The 16,011-nt window shown below is 42.8% G+C and overlaps 1 protein-coding gene across 5 annotated transcripts in view; it reads right to left on the reverse strand.

Moving 5' to 3' along the window:
• Window positions 1-10,134: 10,134 nt before the first annotated feature.
• Window positions 10,135-16,011, reverse strand: part of EPHX1 (epoxide hydrolase 1) — a 47,093-nt gene continuing 41,216 nt past the window's right edge. For 3 of the 5 annotated variants that reach the window (XM_077813681.1, XM_077813682.1, XM_077813685.1), the window contains one exon: window positions 10,135-10,881. In XM_077813681.1, the coding sequence (XP_077669807.1) occupies window positions 10,656-10,881 (226 nt within the window). In that variant the 3' untranslated portion in view covers window positions 10,135-10,655. Of the gene's footprint in view, window positions 10,882-12,200; window positions 12,267-16,011 lie in introns of those variants that run through there. The other 2 variants (XM_077813684.1, XM_077813683.1) reach the window with 2 other exon arrangements.

Below are 16,011 nucleotides of genomic sequence, written 5' to 3' on the forward strand. Positions count from 1 at the left end.
GAGCTGTCTTTGTTGACTATCATTCTTTGCATATTAAACACTCATGTGCCACCTCAGAGACCTACCAATATTAAGATACTAATAAGTGAGTGGGCCTCTGGGACCCAATCCTGCAACATGCCAAGTGGCTGCCGAGAAAGTGAGTATCCTTGACATTCCTGCAGTGAATCTTGTTGATTTGTATAGAAAATCCTTTTGTTCTTGTTCTGAGTTTTCTACTTGTCTCTCCTTAAACTGTGAACTCCTCAGGGCAGGACTACTGCTTCTTGACTGTCTGAAAAATGACTGACTAACATGTCTTGAGTGGTACCACAAATAAAGGTGTTCAGTGTCTTGTAGGATTAGCCCTATGTTCCCAAAGATCTGTTTTCCTGCTCTCTTGCTGGACTAGTGCTGAGAATGTCAGAGGAGATGATGGAAGGAACAAACTGGCAGAGTTTTGGAGAGGAGTCCTATCCTGCGAGTCAGAGGATACATAAAAACACCTGGTTCTACAGAAGTAAGTGAGGGGATCCCTCCTATTAAAAAGGGCTGCATTTGTGCCAGACTCTTCTGCCTTAAGTCACTTATATGTTGTCCCTTTCCTTTTTAAAACTCTGATAGAATTGCCAGAAGTGAAATATGCATTGGATGCAAACCACTACTTGAAGGTTTGGACTGAAACCAAGTAAAAAAGGATATTCTGAGCTACAGCTTCTACTCCACATTCTGACTTGTACAGGTATTACATGTGGTTATGAGTAGAGCCTTACCAAATTCACAGTCCATTTTGGTCAAGTTCACGGTCATAGGATTTAAAAAACTGTAAATTTCATGATTTCAGCTATTTAAATCTGAAATTTCACGGTGTTGTAATTGTAGGGGTCCTGACCCAAAAAGAAGGTGGGGGGGGGGTGTCGCAAGGTTATTGTTAGGGGGATTACGGTACTCCTACCCTTATGTCTGCACTGCTGCTGGTGGCAGAGCTGCCTTCAGAGCTAAAACGCTGGAGAGCAGCAGCTCAGAAATAAGGGTTGCATGGTATGGTATTGCATCTTTCCTTCTGCGCCGCCTTCAGAGCTGGGCGCCCAGCTAACAGCCGCCACTCTCCAGCTGCCCCACACTGAAGGCAGTGCAGAAGGAAGGGTGGCAATACCATGACCCCCTTAAAAAAAAATCTTGACACTCTCACCCCACAAATCCCTTTTGGGTCAGGACCCCCAGTTTGAGAAACGCTGGTCTCCCCTGTGAAATCTGTATAGTATAAGGTAAAAGCACACAGAAGACCAGATTTTGTACCCCATGACGTGTTTTTCCTGGCCATGAATTTGGTAGGGCCCTAGTTTTGAGAATCCTGCTATTCATGGCCATATTAGAGGCAATACCAGAAGGAAGCCTGGTAATTCTGCCGTCCCACTTTTCAATTGTCCAGTTCAAGTTAAACTTTAATATCCTCTTCACTTGCATCTATGTAAGCAGTTCTCACCCCTTTTGTTAGGCACCTTCACTGGTAATCATGATGCTGAAGGGTTTGACTCCCACACTTGTCCTGTTAGCTGTGGCTGGACACCAGTCAGGAATGGTTGTCTTCCACAGTAGAACTCAGTTCTATCACATTTTGTTGCCACTGATCTACTGACTGAGGTCCTGGGTCTGATATCTAGGACAAGAGTGAGCTTAGTATTTAATTTCCTTTGGTGTCTGTCCTCTCTGCGCTCGTGAAAGGCAGAAGGCTGACAGTCCTTGACAATGAAGCTTCTCATCCTCAGGACAGATTCATCATGGACAGTGGCAATAATAGTGCCAGCTTCCATACGCAGCCCTGCTCTAGATTCTAGATCAAAAATGAGCTGAAGCGGGGAGGAATTTCCAGCTCACTGAGTAGTCATTATATGGCCTCTGCTGAGTGCTAGCAAGGGGTCTGATGCAGAAGCTTATTTTACCTAGGCCAACAAACCACCATGTAGCAACCACTCTTGGTCACCATCAACCTATGATAATGTTGAACTCACAAACTGTACCTGTGAGAGGCTCTGTATCCATTACCAGTTCCCTGAGGCATCCAGTCCCTTTCCATTTTTGTATCCACAGTATTATAACTGAACTGTAGCATGACCTAGTGCACTCACTTTCTCAGTTTGGCTGGGGGATGGAAGCATCCACTAGTAAATTACAAGACCTCTGCCTAGCAGCACAGAATAAAGGCTGCTCTGACCTAAGTTTGCTATGCTGTCCTTTGGGTCTATTTCAGAGCTGGAAGAAATTCAGAAACTGCACTGATTGTTAGTTCATTCTTTTGTGCCGGTGAAAGTTTCCAAGAGAATAAAATTAGATCAGTAATAGGAACTCCCCACATTCCTTGCTGAGCCTTAGAGAAAAAGCATTTCACAGTAAGGGATGGAAACTTCAGCAAATGTGGATATTGGACTGTACCATATGTGAAATTCATATTCAAAGGCATTGTGCGTTCTTTACTGAACCTCTTATAAATCCTTTGGCAAGCAACATAAGCAAATGACCCAGCTGGAGTTGCTGATCCTAACTATCAGAAGCCGTATTTCCTAAGATTCGAGGCCTGCAAACCTGCCTGGTATACCTCAGAAAGAACAACTGCCTCACCTTCCACCTTCTTGCTAAGTCATTACTTGCTTTCGGAGCAGCAGCTGTGTCCTGGAACTTGGTGTTTCTATGGAACTTGAATTTTAGGGAGGCCTGACATTCAAGTGTGACTAAAAGCGAGAGATACTATATACTGTACACATAGCAAAAAACCACATTATCCAGAGTGGAAGTATGGAGCCTGTTTCGGTGTCTCTGTACCTGGGTGCATTTCTGTTCATCTTCATGCAGTTTGCAAGGACTGAATTCAGTTTAGAAAAGAAAAAAGTGAAGTACAAACACTGACAGCCTAATGTATTACGAAAAGATGGAGTCAGCCTTGGAGAAGTGGAGAGGGAAGTTTTCTCAGCCACTAGTTGAAGTGTGGTGGGTAGGATAGTAGGATCTTTGTGAAAGATTTTTCTCCTGCCTACCTGTCATCATTAACCTGATCACACCAAAGGCTATGACGTACGGTCTATGCAGTGCCTACTCTTGGATGGAACAATACTTGGAAACAAACAGGTTTTTATCTCTACTGGATGGATTCCCTCTGCTAGGGAGAATATTTTTCTTTTAACGATCTATAACCCTCTCTATTAACAAACACAATGTCCATTTTCCTATTGTGCCCTGATGGCCACACAAATATTTCTGCTAGATCCCAAAGTGACTTAACAGGCAGCTGTGCTCGTACTCTGCACCTAACAGCTGCAAGTGTCTGCTTCAGATAGTTTAAAGCTAACAAAACTTGGGTATTTTGTACCCTGAGGGCAGCTGTTCCCCAGGTCATAACAATGAACAAACCAATAAAGGCAGATGCACTGAAAATTGACCCATGGGGTCAAGTCTCTGGCTTGCTGATATATCTCCTGGCTCTTGCTAACATCTGACATTAAACTGGTCAGGTCTGTGTGCAGAGCTCTCAGATCTCAGTTGCAGCAAGTATGACACCCCAGTTTTGTTCTCTCAAGTACAGAATTTCTGGATGACCTCAAATTGGTCTTTGTTAGTACAGTCTATAAGTAGTTGCCCTTTGGGAAGGGCATGAATCAAGGCCAGCTGTGTTTTTTGTCTACACAAGGCCTTAACTTCTAATCCTTCTGACAGAACATAGAGAATGGGGCTCTGTGAATTAGCTGGCCCAGTATGTGAAACTACCCTTCCACATCCAGTGTGTCTCCATTACTAATCTCTTCCAGTTTGGAGCTTGCAATCCCCCGTTCAATGAATCTGGATTCCTGGCTGACACCATAAGCTGTCCCCTCTCCTGGGGGTGGGTAGGATTAGTTTTCTTCTGTGGTTGCTTATTCCCTTCTTTCCTGAAGAAGCTCTGGTACAGCATAAAATTGATCTTTACAGACCTGAATGCACTGAAATTCCCTCCTGGAGACCAGGTTTTATGACTAGAGGATAGTATGTTGCTCTTTTGTAGTATTAAATATGGATTTCACTGACTTAAGGAAGCTAAAAATATATTTGCAATGTCCATTTTGGATCGAGTGCTATAAGTCCTGTTTGGAAATGGCAAAAGCAGCAATGCAATTTTGCCTCAACTCTGGCAATTAGGTTTAGAATTTCCTTCTTTTTTACATGTTGTGTGTCTACGTTTGAAAGCTGTACTGAGAACAGCTAGAACTTACTGAGAACTTAATCGTGGCCACTCTCACTTTAGCTGCAGTCACTTTTCCCTGAGGCTTGTGAGTGGGGTTACTGAGTCAACATGGTTTCTAAATGACTATCTAGAGCACTATATTCTCCCCCATACACATGTACAGCAGCTTACCCCAACCTAAAAAGAGTTGCTGGGGGAGAAAATATGGGACTCTCGCGGGGATTGGTCAGACCATACTGGAATGCCATGTTAACACTTAAAAAAGGATCTTGAAAAATGGTTCAGAGAAGAGCCCTGAGAATGAACTGAGGAAGCAACAATTGACTGTTCTGGATGGCTAAAGTTAGGCTTCAGTGGGAGCTGTTAGTGCTTATGCCTCTGAAAATCCAGCTATTGATTTTTTTCAAAGGTGTTGAATATCTGTAGGTCCCATTTAACTTCAGTTGGATTTTTCACGTGCTCAGGCCTGCCTGTCAGAGGTGCGCACTTTAGTTAAACATTTTGTGAAATTTGATCTGAACCCGAGTCAGTGGCAAAGCTGTGACAAAAACCTAGATCTCCTGCCTCACTGTCCCCTTGTTCTAACCAACAGACAAGCTCCCCTGCCACAGCTGCTGGAAAAGGAATCCCTTTCTGATCTATTCTACAAGGGGGGAAAAATGCTAAGTCAGAGAAAGATCACCAAATGTGTTTGCTTCATCAACATACACAAGAGTATAGCGGCGTGGCTGGGGTGGAGAGCAAACTCGCCCCACAGCAGCAATTCCTTCCCCCAAGGCTGAGGCGGACTCCCCACTCTGGGCGTTGCAAGCTGGTGCACACCTGTCTGGCCTTCCATCTCCACGAGGAGCTGATGGGCTAACCCTGAGTAGCACTGCAATCTCCTGCACAGGCTGCGATGCCACTCAGTTTGGGGGCTGCATCAAACGTGTTTTTACAGTCCTTTCCAAGATTTCATGGACTTTATTCAAGTTCACGATTACCAAGACCTCTGTGACAAAATCACAGCCCTGTGCATGAGGGTGTGCTAGGGTATCAAGGTTTGATCACTGAGAGTTTAGGATGGCTGCCTCATTCATGGTGAAGCCATAACTGAGTTGTACTGATTACCCTAAATAAGCGCCAATACAACCTTCCTACCACACCATCCTCTACTCTGTGTATCTTACAGATTTAACTGCATAATACTTGTGAGATTCTCAAATGTATAGGTACTATTTCAGACTTCTGACTGTAAAACCAGGTTTCTGTACGTGTCTTAGAGCAAAATCTTTTCTATGAAGGCATAAGGCATTGGGGTTAAGATTTGGTGTCTCTCAACCTGCGTGTGGCAGCTCCAAGGGAGTTTTCTGTTGGAGGTAGTTTAAGCTTTAGGCAGGTTTCTCTGATTCTTTTGCTTCTGTGTAGTGACCCAGGTGCTTCAGGTGGCTCAACCCCCAAACAGCATACAACCAAAATCTGCTTCTTTAGAGAAACATTCAAGAATTCTGAGAAGTAAAATGAACTGTGTGTCGGGGACAAATAGGAGTCATTAAGCAAATACCTTCCACTTCCCAATTAAAAAAAAAAAAAAAAAAAGTGGAGACGACAGTGCTATCTAGGGGTTAGAGCAGGGGCCAGCATTATATCTGAGTTCCAGGAAGTTAGTGAGAAGTTTGGGCAAGTTGCTTAATTTTTCTTTATCTAAGTTTCCCCATCTGAAAAATGGGGTAAGAACCTTTCCATACCTTTGTTCAACCTTCTGCCAGCGTACGCTAACTAGGTTAATATCAAAGCATTACTGTTACAGTGTGAGAGAGTGCAGGGACAGATTTCCTTTCAGCCCCTACGTCCAGGCAAGAGCAAAGCTAGAACACAATAGGCACAAATATATTTTTAGAGGAAAAAACCCCAGCCACGTCAGTCTGTTTCTAAAACAGGTTCCCATCTGCTCAGCCGAGAGACGCACATAGAAGTGTCACTCAGACCCCTGGTAGATGAAAGGTTAATACGTGCTGTCGGAGCACAGTCTACAGCTGCTGTTGCAGAGTCTGTCCTAGACTAGGACGGAAATGTGACTGGGCTCAGCTGGAGGGGAATTAGTACAATCCGAAGCAGGGTGAACCCTCGCCCGCACTAAGTTGGACTGAACCAGAGCTACCATGCAAGGAAAGGCAAATCTTAGCAGCAGCACACCTTCAGATTTCACTGGAGAAATGCTGACAGCAAAGCCGCTCCCTGTTTCTATCATTTATCTAAGTGGCGTCTCCTGTCTTGCTTGTTCTTCATTCAGCCTCCGCTTACCTGACCTCTGAGAGTGCACACGAACAAGTAGTGCTCTTCCCAGAGTGGAGTTTGTACAATGTCCTTGTTGTTGGAGGCAATGACAGAAGGAGGTGGGCTCAGGGGTGAGCCCAATGGCCCTATAAACAGTTCCCTGTTAATATTCCATCCCTGACAACTAAGCATGAAAATACAGACTAGCTGGCGCATTTTTCAGCTTAACAGATGTGGTAGTAAGTGATGAGCTTAAAAAAATGTTTTAAAGAAACTGAACTAAAGGACGGCGCATAGTGCAGGGGCTCATGTCTAGGATAGGGAAGCAGGTGCCCAAGGCCAAGATTTTCCAAAGTGACCAGTGCTTTGGGGTGCCTCACTTTTTGACATACAATGTGACACTTTAAAGGGGCCTGATTGTAACCAGGTGGGTGCTCAGTACCGTCTGCAAATCACGCCTCGTTAAGGTGTTACAAGTTGGGCCATGATCAGTTATCACTTTGGATAAGCATGGCAGTGTTCTTTTTCTATACCTTCCATTCACCTGCTGGGAGAGTCACTGCCTCCATTTATGCCTCAGTTTGCCACTCTGTAAAATGGAAATAATGAGGCCCTTCTGTGACCATCACCTATGGCAGTTTGAAACAGCAACTGTAGAAGTGGATTCTTTTATTTTGAGGTGGAACTGTTGACGTATTGAACTAGCCAGGAATAATACATTGTGATTTGCTGTCTTCAAAGCTCTAATTAGAACTTAGGAGAGAGAGAGAGAGAGAGAGAGAGAGAGAATTTTCTTTATGGGACTATGCTTCATGCAGTCAGCTTTGGGAAGAAAGGCAGGGTTACCTGAAATGTAGTTTTCATTTGCTCCCTTAAGATGGGGTGCTTTGCATGAATATGGTCCCTGTTCGTGGAAGGGCCTAAGCACAGTTGGAGCCTGGTAAGCTCTACAGTGCACTCTGCTGCTGGAACTGGTGTCCCCTTCCTGACGGGAATTTAAGAAAGAGGAGCTCATGCTGGGCACAACTCGCCTGTGGGTAAAAATGGATCATTCAGCACTTGTCTGTGTATAAATATAACTAGCTGGAAAACAACCAACAAAGCCTGAATGGGTCTAATTCTCCTATAAGCATCAGCATAAACCCTATCAATGCTCCTGGCATTACATATTCACTGTGAGTGGAAAATTTACTGTAAGGGAGGAGTTTTAGACTTCAGTTATAAGAATCATGTCATAGCAAGTGAAATGAAGGACATCATTTTCCGTGTTTACATCAACTGGTCTGAAATCAATATGGATTTATGCCTTGTCTCCTTTGACTGTACCCACCAGAGCCTTTCCTATCCAAACTCTTCCAAGCAAAGATTTATCTTCACTGAATGCATTTTGTATATTGAACCTTCTATAAGTAAAAACTACTTTTTCAAAGTCCAAGGTTGTCTTTTCATCAGAACTGGCTGACCAGCCTAGTATCTTCACCAAACACCACTGTAAGACTTTGTTTTACAGAAAATTAGGTGGAGGAAAGGAATTATGTTAATGAAACTTTTCAGCGGCTAAAGAGCTCTACTCCTGGATCAGAGAAGCAGTTTGTGTTTGTGTTTGTGAAAGCCATGGCTACTGCTTTGAGGATCCTTTTTGGAACAGCTTAGGATAGAAATTATTCAGCCAGATGCTGAGACAAGCTCTTTTGCTGGGTGAAAAGTTTCACAAAGAACAGAATCTACAACAAATCAGCTGCTACTCTGATGAATGCCAAGATGCCCAGCTGGCTTAGGAACAAATCCCATTCTTTGTGAAAGGAGCTATTCGTCATTCTTATTAGCATTATTCATCATCGCTGCATCACAATCATCAACTAATGGAGAACATGAAAATTCAAAAAAATGTTGACTGGCTCTTCTTTTGAACCCTTTAGAAGAATATGACCAATTACCATACGCTTCCGATAATGAGTCCTCCATCCAACACTCGGGTATAATTTGCTCAAAGCTGTGATAGCCAGATATCAAAACCAGCTGTTAAGGTCACACCAGAGTTTTGTCCATAAAAGAGGCGATGCAAACAGATCTTCTCCATCACCACATTTGGATAATGTCATAACTTGCAATTCAGACACTGGGGTTGCTTCAAGTTTTCTATATTAGGTGGTGTTATAAATAAAGCAAGAAGTGGACAGCAGGGTGCGTTGTTCCGTTTTTTAAATAAACTGAGTATGCACGTGATCATGATAGTGACAGGACACAGGTTAAAGTTTTAGACATACTACTTTAACTGTGTTATTAGCAGGTGTGATTGACTAAAAATGTAACTTTAAAAAAATGTTGTTTTCACCATATATGTTGGTAAGCTTTGCATTTCACTCTTCCTAGATGAAGAAAAGAGTATTAGCTCCTGCTGCAATTGGATTTCTGTATTTTAGAAACTTGAATAAGAGACAACGGGAACATTTGAGTCAAACTTAATTAAAAATAAAAAATTAATGACAGATATTTCTACTGATCTTTGAAAAACCTAAATTTTATGTCCAGATCTGGTCAGTCAATTCCATTTTCTTGTAGCCTTTACAGTGTCTCTCTGTAAAAGAAAAAATTTTAACATGGAAAATTGACAAAACTGATATAAAAATCTGTTTCCTTTGTTGTACAGAATGTGGTGCTCACTCATTTTCTCTCAGCGGCTGGTGGGCTTTATCATCGGTGTCTCAAATTACTCAGTGCAACAAACGCTGAACCATCAGCAGGAACATTTAAAAGAAAAAAACAACTGTCTTGTTAAAGACGGGGCCTGGGAGGGCTGCTGTAACCTAAGAAGTTGGAACAGACTCATTTACTTTCCTCTACCTCCTTTTGTTCAGACCTGGCCCCTAAAAGTAGAGCTACACCAGAAAGAAAATGAAACTGCTTCTGAGCTTTCGACTTACTCACATTAGAAAACTGATCTGGCAGGCATCATATAGCAAACTTCACTTCCACTTATTTTGTCTGTGCTGTGACTGATCAGTCCCTGGGGAAATATTCATTTATATTAGTATACAGCAATGTTTCCTGATATTGTAGCAGATGTCTGCATAAGCAGTAAAGATGTGACAGGGTGACCTATTGCCCTGAAATGTAAGACCACACATGGGGGTATGAGGAAAGGAAGACAAATATGAGTGTCCAGAAGCCGAGGACTTAACCAAAAAAGGAACGTATCAGGGCCTGCAAACACCCTCTCATCCCGATGGGAAAGCACTTTCACCACAGTGTACCTGGAATAACTCAAAAAAAGCCCCTCCCTGTAGCAAATTCTTTCTAGGAACAAGAGGATGATTCTTCATTTACAGCCTGTGCCTGCAAGCAATAGAGAATAGAGTGAGAACACAACAGAATATTTTACTAATGAAAACAGAGGTAAAGCACGTGCAGATTTTGTTGCTCATGTCCCTACTGAGCTGGGGGACAGTCAGCATTTGGAGAAGTTTGAGCTGAACTTTTTTTTAAAATTTCCCTTCCATCCCAGACTCCCAAATCCTCCTGTTACTGGTTAAGTCATCCCATCATGCCTAGCAGAAATCTCATTACAATCAGATGCCACAGCATGAAACGTACTGGGATATTAGCAAGGGAGGAAGTAAGCAAAAACCTTCCAGGTCAGGTTTTTCCTTTTGCTCAGAACAGAGCTTAAAAATTCACCACAGAAGTTTAATAGGCTTTTCTTTATTGAATGATTAACTGCTGCAGTAGTTCAGTTAGTTATGCATTAAAATGCTATATTTCCCACCTTTCAGTACAGAAATCTAATGCATACTATTAGCAGAGAAGTGACGCCATAACCCCTGAATATAGATTATCATCAGCTGAAAATCTCAAGATGCCACATGGTTGTAGTAACTAAGGAAATTTACTCCTCCAAAGACACATCTAAATCAAACAAGATCTACTCCCCGCTGCATCTCCAAAGCAAAGAGAATTAACAGGTGTCAATGCTGACATTCAGAGTTCTGCATGTGAAAAGACACATTTTCATCTTACATTCTTATACTGTTTCAGTTCAGCCTGCTGGTGAAGAGTAACTATTACACCCTAAGAATACTACATCTGAATAAACAGCTGCTCTATTTTATTTTCTATTATATCTTGTTCAAGGCAAGCTTCCATATCATAACACAGGCCATACTGAGGTCACAAGTGCCTGAAGTTAAAGGCACCTCACACAGGGGAGTTATTTTCCCTTCTCCCGCCAGAGTTCCTCCTTTTCCACTCTCCCCACAAATTGCTGAATATCTGCGGCAAGAAGTTCCGGTTCTTCAAAGGCTGCGAAGTGGCCACCTCGTGGCATGAAATTGAAGGAGATGATATTGATGTACTTCTGCTGCGCCCAGGACCGAGGTGTGTGCAGGACTTCATTGGGGAAGGAAGCAATACCTGTAGGCACTTGCACAGGGAGCCTGAAAGGGGATAGAGAGAAGAGAAAACAACTTTGTCCTTCTAGAACACTTTTCAATAGCGAATCAAAGTGCTTTATAAACAGGTTAGCAAGACTCAGAACCCTGCTGAAATAGGAATTATATTCCCCTTCTACAGATGGAGAAACTAAGACAAAAGTTAAGTGACGACAGGGTAGTGATAGAGCTAAGAATATAATCCAACTGACTCCCAATCCCTGGCTCTAACTACTAGACACCATCACCTCCAATTCCTGAAAAGACTTTAAAAGGACGTGGCTTCAAATTTTATGTAAATATAGGACCTGACTTCGTACAGTTTGTGAAGTACCCTCAGAAGGGGCACAGATACTCAACACAATTAACGTTAAGAACAAGGGGGAAGGAATGCAAACCAAAACAGGGAAAGAGCAGGTTAAAGAATATTTAGAGAAGATGGACGTATTCAAGTCAGCAGGACCTGATGAAATAGCTCGCAGGATACTTCAGAAACTAGCTAAAGCAATCACTGAACTGTTAGCAATTATCTACAAGAACTCCTGGATGACAGGTGAGGTCCCAGAGAACTGGAGAAGGGCACACACAGAACCTGTCTTTAAAATGGGGAACAAAGAGCACACAAGGAATTACAGACCAACCAGCCCTACTTCAATATCTGGAATGATATTGGTACAATTATTAAACAATCAAGTGGTAAGCATCAGAGGATAATAGTGTTATAAGGAATAGCCAGGATTTGTCAAGAACAAATCATGACAAACCAACCTCACCTCCTGCTTTGACAGTGTTACTGGCCACGTGGAAGAGTGGGGGAGCTATCAACATGATGTATCTTATTTTAGTAAGGCTTTCAACGCAGTCCCACGTGACATTCTCATAAGCAAACTAGGGAACCATAATCTAGCTGATATTACTGTAAGGTGGGCGCACAACTGGGTGAAAGACCACATGCAAAGAGTAGTTATCAATGGTTTACTGTCAAACTGGGGAGAGCATATCTAGTGGGGTACTGCAGGGGTTTGCCCTGCGTCTAGTACTACACAATGTTTTCATTAATAACTTGGGTAATCAAGTGTAGAGTATGCTTATAAAATCTATGGATGACACCAAGCTAGGACAAGTGCAAAGTACTACACTTGGGAAGGAAAAATCAAACGTACAACTACAAAATGGGGAATAAATAGCTAAGTGGCAGTACTAGTGGAGAGGATCTGGGATTATAGTGGATCACAAACTGAATATGAATCAACATGATGCAGCTGCAAAAAGGGCTAATGTTCTGGGGTGTATTACCAAGACTGTCGTATGTAAGATGCGGAAGGTAATTGTACTGTGTCCTATTCTGGGCGCCACACTTTAGGACAGATGTGGATAAATGGGAGAGAGTCCTGAGGAGAGCAAATAAAAGGTTTAGAAAAACCTGGCCTATAAGGAAACTTTCAAACAACTGGGCATGTTTAGTCTTAAGAAGAGAAGACTGAGGGAGAAGCAAATACCAGTCTTCAAATATGTTAAGGGCTGTTATGAAGAGGAAGGTAATCAATTGTTCTCCATTTCCATTTGAAGGTAGGACAAGAAGTAATGGGCAATTTAGGTTAAATATTAGGAAACACTTTCTAACTATAAGGTTAGTTAAGCTCCGGAATGGGTTTTCAAGGAAGGTTGTGGAATCCCTATCATGAGGTTTTTAAGAACAGGTTGGACAAATACCTGTCACGGATGGTATAAGTTTACTTGGTCCCACCTCATTACAAGAGGTTGGATTATATGATTAGATGAGGTTCCTTCCAGAGGAAGGGGAAGGGGGGAAGTAACCACTGAATGGAAGTCTGATCAAACTATACCAAGGATCATGTGTTTGACAGGAATTCAAAGGACTGCAACAAAAACTATGAGGGAACTGGATGGGTTATTTATGCGGGAAGGAAGATTAGAACTAAATATGGGGAACTTGCCAAGACAACTGAAGGGTGGGAAATGTATTAAGAGTCTATGTATCTGAAGGGTGTAAACAGCAGTGATAGAAAGGAATCGTTTAGAATGCTCCAAGGGGCTTTCGGTAGGGATGATGGGATGAAATTGAACAAAGGTAAATTTAGGCTGGATATCAGGAAATATTTCATAGCACTGAGGTCGCTCAGCCTGTGGAATAGTCTCCCGTGGGTGAAACTCTCCCATCTATGCCATTTAAAACTGGACTGCACAAAGTACACAAGAATATACTGTAAGGAACAATTCTGCAGAGGCAGGTGGAGTGGAAGCAAATGGTTATGACCTCACGGGTCCAGTTTCTAGGATTTTATTGCATTTGTTGTAAACCAAGGGTACAATTCTCACAAGGATGTAAGGGCCAGATTTTCAAGGTATTTAAGGTGCTAAAGATGCAAACGGGCACCTACTGGGATTTTCAGACGTTCCTAAGCCCTATAGACATCTAATTCCCACTGATTTCGATAGGGCTCAGGTATTTTTGTAAATCACACTATTGACCTATTTGCATCTTTAGGTGCCCAAATATCTTTGCAAATCTGGCCCTAAGTGACTTAGGAACCTAAGTCCCATTTTCAACAGTGACTTAAAGAGGCTTTTTTTCTAAGGCCAGGTCTACAGTAAAAAGTTAGGTCGATCCAGCAATGTTGCTCAGGGGTGTGAAAACTCCACATCCCTGAGCAATATAGTTAAACCAACCTAACACCTGGTGTAGACAGCGCTAGGCCAACACAATAATTCTCCCCTTGACCTAGCTACTGCCTATCAGGGAGGTGGATTAACTACTGCAATGAGAATCCCCCTCCTATCACTGTAGTGAGCATCTACATTGAAGCATCACCACGGCACAGCTGCACCATTTCTACTGAATATGTAGCCAAAGGTACAAAGGTCAGTTAGGCATCTAACCTCCATTGAAAATCAATGGGAATGAGATGCCTAACTCCCATTTGGGTCTTTGAAACTCTTCCCCTTTAGCGCCTAAGTACCATTGACTTTCAATGAGTCAAAGGCTTCTATATGCTTAAGTCAATTTTGAAAGTGGGATTTAAGCCCTTTTGAAAACTTCACCCCAAATCAAGATAAGCAGGATAACAAAACCAGATGACCAAGGGTGTAAGCTATGTAAGTGACAGGTTTCAGAGTAACAGCCGTGTTAGTCTGTATTCACAAAAAGAAAAGGAGTACTTGTGGCACCTTAGAGACTAACCAATTTATTTGAGCATGAGCTTTCGTGAGCTACAGCTCACTTCATCAGATGCATACCGTGGAAACTGCAGCAGACTTTATATATACACAGAGAATATGAAACAATACCTCCTCCCACCCCACTGTCCTGCTGGTAATAGCTTATCTAAAGTAATCGCCATTTCCAGCACAAATCCAGGTTTTCTCACCCTCCACCCCCCCCACAAATTCACTCTCCTGCTGGTGATAGCCCATCCAAAGTGACAACTCTTTACACAATGTGCATGATAATGAAGTTAGGCCATTTCCTGCACAAATCCAGGTTCTCTCACTCCCTCACCCCCCTCCAAAAACCCACCCCCATACACACACAGACTCACTCTCCTGCTGGTAATAGCTCGTCCAAACTGACCACTCTCCAAGTTTAAATCCAAGTTAAACCAGAACATCGGGGGGGGGGGGTAGGAAAAACAAGAGGAAATAGGCTACCTTGCATAATGACTTAGCCACTCCCAGTCTCTATTTAAGCCTAAATTAATAGTATCCAATTTGCAAATGAATTCCAATTCAGTAGTTTCTCGCTGGAGTCTGGATTTGAAGTTTTTTTGTTTTAAGATAGCGACCTTCATGTCTGTGATTGCGTGACCAGAGAGATTGAAGTGTTCTCCGACTGGTTTATGAATGTTATAATTCTTGACATCTGATTTGTGTCCATTTATTCTTTTACGTAGAGACTGTCCAGTTTGACCAATGTACATGGCAGAGGGGCATTGCTGGCACATGATGGCATAAATCACATTGGTGGATGTGCAGGTGAACGAGCCTCTGATAGTGTGGCTGATGTTATTAGGCCCTGTGATGGTGTCCCCTGAATAGATATGTGGGCACAATTGGCAACGGGCTTTGTTGCAAGGATAAGTTCCTGGGTTAGTGGTTCTGTTGTGTGGTATGTGGTTGTTGGTGAGTATTTGCTTCAGGTTGCGGGGCTGTCTGTAGGCAAGGACTGGCCTGTCTCCCAAGATTTGTGAGAGTGTTGGGTCATCCTTTAGGATAGGTTGTAGATCCTTAATAATGCGTTGGAGGGGTTTTAGTTGGGGGCTGAAGGTGACGGCTAGTGGCGTTCTGTTATTTTCTTTGTTAGGCCTGTCCTGTAGTAGGTAACTTCTGGGAACTCTTCTGGCTCTATCACAACCTATCCTAAAGGATGACCCAACACTCTCACAAATCTTGGGAGACAGGCCAGTCCTTGCCTACAGACAGCCCCGCAACCTGAAGCAAATACTCACCAACAACCACATACCACACAACAGAACCACTAACCCAGGAACTTATCCTTGCAACAAAGCCCGTTGCCAATTGTGCCCACATATCTATTCAGGGGACACCATCACAGGGCCTAATAACATCAGCCACACTATCAGAGGCTCGTTCACCTGCACATCCACCAATGTGATTTATGCCATCATGTGCCAGCAATGCCCCTCTGCCATGTACATTGGTCAAACTGGACAGTCTCTACGTAAAAGAATAAATGGACACAAATCAGATGTCAAGAATTATAACATTCATAAACCAGTCGGAGAACACTTCAATCTCTCTGGTCACGCAATCACAGACATGAAGGTCGCTATCTTAAAACAAAAAAACTTCAAATCCAGACTCCAGCGAGAAACTGCTGAATTGGAATTCATTTGCAAATTGGATACTATTAATTTAGGCTTAAATAGAGACTGGGAGTGGCTAAGTCATTATGCAAGGTAGCCTATTTCCTCTTGTTTTTTCCTACCCCCTCCCCCCCAGATGTTCTGGTTTAACTTGGATTTAAACTTGGAGAGTGGTCAGTTTGGACGAGCTATTACCAGCAGGAGAGTGAGTCTGTGTGTGTATGGGGGTGGGTTTTTGGAGGGGGGTGAGGGAGTGAGAGAACCTGGATTTGTGCAGGAAATGGCCTAACTT

This window comes from Eretmochelys imbricata, chromosome 3 (assembly GCF_965152235.1).
Source record: "Eretmochelys imbricata isolate rEreImb1 chromosome 3, rEreImb1.hap1, whole genome shotgun sequence".
NCBI classification, from domain to species: domain Eukaryota; kingdom Metazoa; phylum Chordata; order Testudines; family Cheloniidae; genus Eretmochelys; species Eretmochelys imbricata.